At 59.9% G+C, this 9016-nt stretch overlaps 1 protein-coding gene across 4 annotated transcripts in view; it reads right to left on the bottom strand.

Moving 5' to 3' along the window:
* Positions 1-3873: 3873 nt before the first annotated feature.
* TSPAN11 (tetraspanin 11) overlaps positions 3874-9016 on the bottom strand; it is a 62761-nt gene continuing 57618 nt past the window's right edge. For 2 of the 4 annotated variants that reach the window (XM_010845001.1, XM_010845000.1), the window contains exon 8: positions 3883-7301. In XM_010845001.1, the coding sequence (XP_010843303.1) occupies positions 7242-7301 (60 nt within the window). In that variant the 3' untranslated portion in view covers positions 3883-7241. Of the gene's footprint in view, positions 7302-9016 lie in introns of all 4 variants that reach the window. The other 2 variants (XM_010845002.1, XM_010844998.1) reach the window with 2 other exon arrangements.

Below are 9016 nucleotides of genomic sequence, written 5' to 3'. Positions count from 1 at the left end.
CCCTCTGAGACCCTCAAACAGGTGTTCTGGTTTGACTCGCACCCGTTGGCCGTCCCTCCTTGCTCTGGTGGCCAAAGCATGGTCCAGGTGGATGGAAAGGAGGTCCCCGCCTCTCCGGCCCCTGCCCACCACTGGTGGAGGTGCTAACAGCAGGGACCCGGCCAGACAGAGCAGGGAGGTGCCCTGCAGGGCCGGCCTCTGGTGTGCCCGTCCTCCCATCCTCCCCTCCGCCGCCGTGTGGCCGGGTCCAGGATACGTCCCCGCCTCCCTCCTGACCGGGCCCCCCATTCAGGGCGAGGCCGGGGCTCCTGCCTACACCCCGTCCACCGAGGCGACATGGCCAAGCGGGTCCTGCGGGCTGGTTTCAGCGCACTTTTCTGCTTGCGATGCCGCATCTGTATGCTTCCTTCATCCTGGTCCTGGCTGTGGAACGCCATGTTTTTAGCATGTTTTTAAATAAAAGCTGGTAACATGTCAAAAGCACACTCAAGCTGTCTCTTTGTGCTGTTCCAGAGTCCCCTGAGCTGTGACTGTGGCCTCTCGCATGAGGCGGTTGGTGTGAGGGACCAGCCTGCCTTGTCCACGCTGAGCCCAGGGCAGGGGGCTCTCCTCCCCTCCTCGGGCCCTGGCTACAGATCTGTAGGTGGTGGCCTGCCTCTCTGGGGACTGAACAGTCCTCACGCCAGCCTCGCCTGGTCAGTGGATGCAGGCTCCATCAGGGGCCAGCTTGAGTGGTCTGAGCAGCCGCATGAGAGACCAGCTCCCAGCTCAGTGTCTGTCACCCACCACTGATGGCCCGTCCTGTGGGCTGGGTTCATACCTGTGTGTGGGAGCAGTCCTGGAGCAAGTCATCCATGGCCCCATGGGGCAGGGCTGTCAGGGTTAAGCACCTACGATGTTCCTGGGGTTCTTGTGGGCCTGATGTCTCGCCCGGAACTGAGGGGACCTCACACTGTGACCTGGCCCTGGGATATACCCATCAGCGTGAGATGCTCATCGGTGGTGGGGAGAGGGGGACCCTGGAACCTCTAGAGCCCTGATCTGCTGGCTGCAGTGGGATGCTTGCCGGCTCCCCGGCTGGGGCTCTGGTTTGTGGTTTTCCTCTGCCGTCACTGTCACGGTGACAAGGCACAGAAGAGAGGCGGGTTGATGGGCTGGGAGGGAAGGAAGGGAGGGTGCAGCTAAGGGTCTCCTCGAATCCCTCCTCGGGGGGAGGCCAGGCTGGCACGACTTGTCCTGAGCACCCACCTTGGGGACCCTTCCTGTGGCTGCTGTGTTCCGAAGCCCCTGAGGCTTTGCTGAGGATTGGGGGGTCTGAGGTGACCCCCTCAAAGGTCCAGCCAGAGTGGGAGCCCCTGAAAGCCTCCCCAGGGATGGTTACCAGAGGGCCTTAAGGCTGAAGGGCCAGTGACCCCGAGTCATCCACTGAGGACCAGCCAAGTCATAAGAGCGTGGTGGGGCTGCTCCCCCTTCCCGTCCTGCTCTCACTCCTGCCCCCAGCCCATGGATGCCCCAAGGGGATGCCCACCCAGCCCCTGTGCTATCCGCTCTTGGGAGCAGAGTGCAGCTGGCCAGCTGCCCCGGAGCATCCTGGCTGCAGTGTGAGTGCTGGGCACCTGTCAACTGAGCTAAGCAACGTGAGCACATGGTGCCCTGGCCGGGCAGGGACCACAGCCTGTGAGCTGGTGGGAGAGCTTGAACTCTGCTCTTACAGAGCAGAGGGAGCCCCTGGGAGGTTTGAAGTCTGGTGTGATGAGCGTCAGCCTGCTGGCTGCAGCATGACAACCAAGGGAGGTATACCAGCAGGATGCGGGGAAAGTGAGAGGGACCCCATGGGAGGACTGAGAAGCCGTGGTGATGGACCAGAGTCTGGGGGGGAGAAGGAACCTTCCTGCCTTCCCTCCTGGCCATCGTGAGTGCCTCTCTCAACAGGAGAGGGCTCCTGGAACCCAACAGAGGCTTCATGGGTCTCATGTACAGGGAGGAGAGGGCTGTGGGCTGTAACTAAATCTCGTTTGGTTGATGCTGATTCACAGCTCCTGAAATGCCTTTGTGTGCTCTGTAGATCCCTCCTGACCACAGCTGTTTTATTGGCTGTCACTGAGCCTGAGCTTTCAGCCTTAGTGAGGCACCACGTCTGGGTGGTCTGGGTGGGAAGAGCTCCGGTTGCAGGGCTGGAGCCTGGGTTCGGCTCCCACTCTGCATGTGGCTGGTGTCCACATGAGCACTGGGTTCTCACTGAACATGCCTTGGTTTCGTCATCTGCAAAATGAAGATAATACCATTTTGAAGAGTTAAATCCTCAGGATTTAATTCGTGAGGATTAAATAAAAGTGTGCATATAAAGACATCTAGCTTGTTCCCGGACCAGAGTAGGCACTTGGGCAAGAAACTGGCCAAGTCTGGGACCTCAGGAGTCCCCAGACAAGAGGTAGAACCCCATGGAAGAGCATTCCCCGGCTGCAAACTGGGGATGCAAGAGCGTGATCTGGAGGGGGAGCTGGGGTGTGGAGCGGGGAGAGAGCGCAGGAGGAGACCTGTGGACATGGACATGAGTGGTTCCTCCCCCTCCCTGAGCCTGCTCTGCTCTGCTGGCCCAGTAGCAGCATTCAATAATCCACAGAAGTCAGACGGAAGTCAGATTAAGGGGATGTCATTTTGGACACAAGAATATCGGCTTTGCAAGTGTTCTGTCTTATAATGTCCGGCAAAGACTAGGAGGCTATTGATTTAGCCATCTTGTTTCTGCTGATGTAATGACAGCCGTGGTGGACTAGTGCATCTCCTCAAACTAACAAAGAGAGTAAGTCCACGGGTGTGCCTGGGCCAGGCTGTCTGGCTGCCTCCAGGCAAGAATACTGTAGTGGGTTGCCATTTCCTTCTCCAGGGGATCTTCCGAACCCAGGGATCAAACCTGTGTCTCCTGCATCGCAGCCAGGTTCTTTACCATCTGAGCCACCAGGGGAGTGCCCCTGGATGCCGAGCAGAGGGGGAACAGTGTGGCCAAGCCACACCGTGCTCTGCGGGTCTACTGGTAGAGCCTTCTGCTGCCAGAGAGGTTTCTTCCAGTGGCTGGTGAGTTCAGGGTCCAGACTTGGCCAGTGTCCAGAGCAGGGCTGATCCGACACGTTGAAAGGTGGAGCCATCCCACTGGTCAGCGACGTCAAGAAGCTCCTTGCCTTTTGCCTCCCTCCCCCCACCCCACTCCCCCCACTGGACTCCTGCAGCCTTAGTGTCTCAGTAGACGCCCGCTCTATCAGAGACTCCGGATCCTCAGAAGACTCAGCCTTCTTGCTCACTGGTTGGCAATTCAGGAGCAGCATGTGAAATTAGACCTGATCCCCGACCCGTAATCCCTAACCCCCAATTAGGGGTTCAGAGATAGTTACTGAAACATTTACCAAGTCTGCTGGAAACTGTCCCCTTCTCTAGAAGCAGTGCCCAGCCAGTGGGAACAGGAGCCCTCTTGGCTCTGGCTGGCCTGGCTGACGACAGAGGGCAGAGACGTGGACAGTGTGGACCTGGCTGATGGGCAGGGCCGGGCTCACGCTTTACTGCCTGCCCATCCTCTGCAACCCTGGACCCCACCCCCCAGCCCCTCACTGCAGCCTCACCTTTCTGCTCAGTCACTGCTGGATGCAGGAGGAAAGGGGAAGCACCCTGTACCACCACCCACAGCCTGCCCATCCTCAAGCCAGGGGAGGGAGGGAACAGGGTCCAGCCCAAGGCAGCTCAGCGGCTGCCACCTGAGGCAGGAGCTAAGGACACTGGTGGGCGGGCAGGGGTGAGCAGGGCCCTGACCAGTGTGGGGTCCTATCAGGGCCCCTGCCCCCATCACTTCAGGCTGCAGCGGGGCTTCTGACAAACCAACTGCCGAGAAGGGACAGTGAAGACTGCAGCTCTGGATACCATTCCTTTATTGTTGTGCCCCCAGGATGGAGGCGGAGGCTAAGGAGGGGCATGTTTACGCTGGGGCAATTCCTCTCTGTGAAAATGGTTAAGGCAACTTTTCCGTTTCCAGAATGTTGTGATGACCCCTATCCAGTGGGCAGCTGGATCCAGGAGCCCTCCTGACGCTGGGCTGCCTGGGACTCTTGGTGGTACCTGCAGGGGTGTGTCTGGTGTGGGAGCAGGGCAGAGAGGGGGCCCACATGGAACTGTGAACAGAGCACAAGGCTGGGCGTTGTGTGGAAACAGAGGACGGGGGGCGAGGATGGAGTGGGCCCTCCTGAGGCACACAGAGGTGGTGGGAAAACGGGGCTGGGGCATCACTGTCCCTTCCAGGGAGAGGACCCAGGCCCCTGGTCTCCCTGCCAAGGTCACGGACTGGCAGGTACACAGCAGGTCAGGTGCTTTATCCTATGCTCCGGTGAATCCAGTGGGATTTGGCCTGACACCTGGGGGGCTTCTGAACCCCGGGGGGCTGTGACACACACGGGAGGTGGCAGAGGCCTGTCGAGGTGTGGCCTCGAGACCAGTAGCATCACTGTCACCTGGGAACTTGTCAGGACGCAGGCTTGTGGCCCCTGCTACTGATGAGAAGCCCAGGGTGGTCCAGCGAAGGCTCAGAAGCTCTCAGGCTGATCCTGACCAGTGCTAAGAACCCGGCTTAGACAACTCCATCACCAGCATCCCCTGGGGGTGTGGGCACCACCCAGTGGTGATACAAAGGCAGGTGTCCTCCTTAGCCCGTGGAAACCCCTGTCCCCTTCTGTCCAGGCTTCAAGTGGCGAACCAGGCGGAGAACCTTTACAAGGCTGAGGGGGATGGGTGGTGATGGTAGTAATGGTTTCAGTTCACTTCCTCTACCTCAACCCCCCAAGATGAACCAGGTGGCAGAGTCCAAGCCGGAAACTGGCTGTGGGCTGAGGGTCCCTGGGGTGTAGCACTCGGCTCCTCCTCGGTGCTGCACTGGGAGCCCAGGGAGGTGGGGCAGCCTGGTCCAGGGGGAAGGACCAGGGCCGCGTGGACTCCCGTACCTGCCACGTCCAGACCTCTGCACAACCCCGGCTTTCCGGCCAGTCCCCAGTGTCGGGGGACCGATGGATGACCTTTGAGCGTCGTGTCCTGCTCCCTCTCCAGGGAGCTCGGGATTGGGACACCTCCCAGCAGGGACCTGGGAGGGGCTGTCCTGGGCACAGAGCGGCATCCTTGCAGGCAGGATGGGCCAGCCCCATCCTAACCCTTTGTGTGTTCCATGAGAAACTGCTGTTTCCTCTCACATTGTCTCATCTCCCGAGCCGCTGGCACCAACAGGGAGGTCCCAGTTTCAGAAAGCACAGGGCTTTCTCTGCAGTGTGGACCTCCACCCTCTGGGTGGGACCGTGCCCAGGGCAGAATCACAGTTCTCCTACCCTAGCCAGGATGGCCTCTACCCATGGGGACGGTGGGAGCAGAAAAGTCGGGCTCTCCTGGGCCTCCACCAGGACAAGGCTGTGCAGGTGGCACCTGCCCATTACCCCTCCGTGAGCCCCCGCTGACCTTGATAAAGTAAGCAGGGACCCCAGCAGGGCACATGTGCAGCCAGCCAGCACTGCCCGGCCCACTGCCACCTCCCTCGGGCCCCTCAGGGGGAAGAATGTGCTCTCCCTTTCAGCCCTCACTTTGTAAGATGTCAGCTAACATCTAGCCCTGCAGAGAACTTGGGACTTATGGTCATTTTTGGTTATCTGCACGAATGCAAGAAGTTGGAGGCAGCAAAGATAATCACAGCACCAATTTTTGGGGGGCCTTGGGAATCTGGGGTTGCTGGAAAGCTGGTCTCCCCTAGAGTGAACTGGCATCAGTGACCCCAGGGCCCTTCCCGACAGCCCCAGAGTCCCAGGGCAGGAGGCAACCGGTTGCAGGAGGCTGCTCTGCCCTCTGAGTGCATGGGTCGCCCCTCTCCAGGGGTGTGCGGTTTTGGTACTCTGGGGGCTGTGACGGGGATGGCACTGACCCATGAATGGGAAAGAATATACCTTTACCTGGGATGGGCCCAGGTCAGCAAGAGACAGCGGAGGCCAGGTGTGCCCTTTCCGGACTTGACCTCGGCATCATGAGGGTGGGAAGTAGGAAGTGCAGGATCCAGGACCTGGGACCCAGGGGACCGGCATGGGGGTCTCTGCCCATGTGGGACCCTCTGGGGTATCTTATGAGTTGATTCATGTTCTCCGGAAAACTTCCAGCACCTGTGCCCAGTGTTTCCTAGGATTTCCTTTCTGTTCTCTGTCCACATTTTGGAAAGTCCTTTCTGAAAATTCCCTGCTTCAAGAGCTGCAAGAGAGAACCTAATGAAGGGACAGTGTCCACTCTGGGAAGCAGAGGGGGGTCTCTGCAGGCCAAGTGCTGGGGGCTGGGTGGTCCAGGAGCACCGGCTCAGGAAAAGGAGGTTCGAGGCAGAGCACCCCTCGACTCAAGAGCTGCACCTTCTCGGTGGCTCCAGCTTTGCAGGGTCTGTGGTTTGGTTTAATCAGGAAGGATTTTACTCCCACCAACATGAAGGGCAGATGATAGTTTTTTTAAAAACTTGGCTTTCTTTGAGCATCAGTCCAGAGAGGAGACCCCCGAGGGGCACATGGCTGAAGATTGGGGCTTGGGGTCATGGGCTCCCAGGGGACCCTCCTGAGGAGGGCCTGGAGGCAGGCACCTGCTCCCCACCCTGCCACCACCCAACCCTGCCCTGCAGGAAGGAATGAGGCCATGGGACACTTCTCTCCAGGTGAGCTGGTGCAGGTGGGAGGGGAGGGGAAGAGGGGAGGGCAAAGGCCGCGGTCTTCTGGGGGCAGAGCCAACTCTAACTGCCTATTCAATGCATTTCTCAGGGAGCACATCCAGCAGGGGTGGGAAAGGGGTGCTCAGCGCCGGTATGGGGGATCACAGGCTCGTAAGCGGGCGTCCCAGTGGGGGCAAAGTGGCCAGCCCCTGTTCAGGGTTCAGGAGTGGGGAGGAAAGCAGATTTCATCACAGCCCCCCAGGGTCCATGGGAGCCTAGGCCTGGCGAGGCTTGGGCGGTGCTCTCTTGCCCCGGGATTCTGGTGATGAGCACGCAGAAGTGGAGGGCGAGGGCCGAGGGTCCCCGGCCGGGTTGGGGCTGCAGGGGCTGTGGTCGCAGTGACTGGGTGGTCCAGAAGGGCTGGGCACAGAGGAGGGGCAGTTGTTGGGAGCTTCCAGGCCGGCTGGTGCTGACCCCACAGGCCTGGCCTGTGGGCCTTGGGCCCCTGAGCTTGTGAGGGGCAGTCGGAGCAGAACGCGGTCGGCTGTTAGTAAAAATGCAGTTGGAGCCTCCGGTGCAAGCCGCAGGTGAGTATCATGCCACAAATCTGCGGGGAGAGAGTGCAGGGACACACAGGAGTCAGGAGTCCGCCAGCCTGCCGGCCAGAGCCAGCCTTCCCACGCCTAGGAGTCCCCTGTGGACTCAGTCAAGGGTAGATTCAGACCCAGGGGGCCTCGGGTGCGGCCTGCGAGCCTGCATTTCTAATAAGCTCCCAGGTGATGTGGGCAGGGGCTGGAGCGGGGACCACTCTGAGAACCACTAGCCAAGAGCGGTATTTCTCCCACTTGAATGTGCATGGGTTGCCCGGGGATGCTGTGGATTCCAGCCCTGCGGCCTGGGTGAGGGCCTGCACCTCTAAACAAGCCTCCCGTCCACATTGCAGCTCTGTGGTCCCGGTTCTTCTCCGGAGACAGCCTGATTCAATTAGACCTGATTCAATTAGAGGTAGTGACATCGCTGCCGAAGCAGCCTTTCTCCAGGAAGGTCTGTCTACATCTAGCTGCTCTCAGGTTCTGGAGCAAAGACCAGGGTGTGGAGTTAATTCTTTAGCTGATGTGCAGGAAAGGAAACCAAGGATCCGAGTGGAGGGCCCAGGACAGTCACCAGCTCATCCTGTAAGCTGCCTCAGGATGAGCCCTGGGCCCCAGGAGCCTGCCCTGCCTGCTGGCCGCTCTGTCCTGCCGACTAGCTGGCTGAGGCTGGGCAGTGCTGGGCGGTCACCTTCCACGTCTCACTTGCCGACCTCTAAACGCAGAGGAAGAGGATCGCTGTTCATTTGCCTCCGCCCTCCCTTCACCCAAGGATGCACTGAGGATGAGGAGGGGAGGGTGTGAAGACCACGGAGGCCCAGGGCTGTGACGGTGACCCTGATAAAGATGATGCCGCTGGCTCCTGGCTCCCCGGCCACGGGAGGGGGCGGTAGGGAGCAGCCCACGACCGTGCCGCGGACAGAGGTCCAGAGGGGTTCCCAAAGACGGGAAGCAGTGCCCTGTCTTTCCCAGACCTTCCAGCTGACCTGATCTTCCTGGGATACCTCAGGACACACCTGATGACAGGCTGACGAGGACGCCCCAGAACTGGCAGACACTAGTTTCTCTTCAAGAGGCTCAAGGAGGGCACAGGGGGTGAGCCCTTCGGTGTCCCCTTCCTCCTCCCAACTCTCCCCACGCGGGAGGTTCACCCCCTGGGAACACGGCTTTCAGCTGTCAGACTTGGTGCTAAGAGCAGTGCTAATCCACCGGGGGACTCAGTCTTGGGCTGAAAGGTGGCTTAGAGCTCATCTCGTCTTTCACTCTAAGCGGGTGGCTGTCCCAGCCATTCCACCCAGGTGTCGGACACGCTCTCTGCCCTATCCCCCCCTCAGGGCTTGATGACTCTTCCTGCAGGGTCATCTGGACCTTTCTGACCCTTGCTGAAGGGGAGGCCAGATGGGAGCAGCCAGCCCAGCACAGATTCATAGCTGCATCTTCTAAGGTGCACGCCTCACGCTGGGGAGGACCCGGAGGACTGAGTGCCCAGAGCTCTGTACACAACATGTGGCCCCAGGGTGCCCCGGGGAAGGCACAGTGAGATGGACATCAATGAGTGTCCACACACACACACACGTGCACACATACACATATACACACCACCCTGATACATGCAGACGAGGCATGGGCACTAACTACCTGGTCCCTGAAAGAGCCCCAGCGTCCACTTCCTGACAGAGGACACAGAGGAATCTGCACCAACAGCTGTGAGCAGAGAACACACAGGCCAGGG

Source organism: Bison bison, unplaced genomic scaffold (assembly GCF_000754665.1).
Source record: "Bison bison bison isolate TAMUID 2011002044 unplaced genomic scaffold, Bison_UMD1.0 scf7180017864213, whole genome shotgun sequence".
NCBI lineage: Eukaryota > Metazoa > Chordata > Mammalia > Artiodactyla > Bovidae > Bison > Bison bison.
The sequence above is the reverse complement of the archived record's forward strand: the minus strand, read 5'-3'. Positions and strand labels throughout refer to the sequence as shown.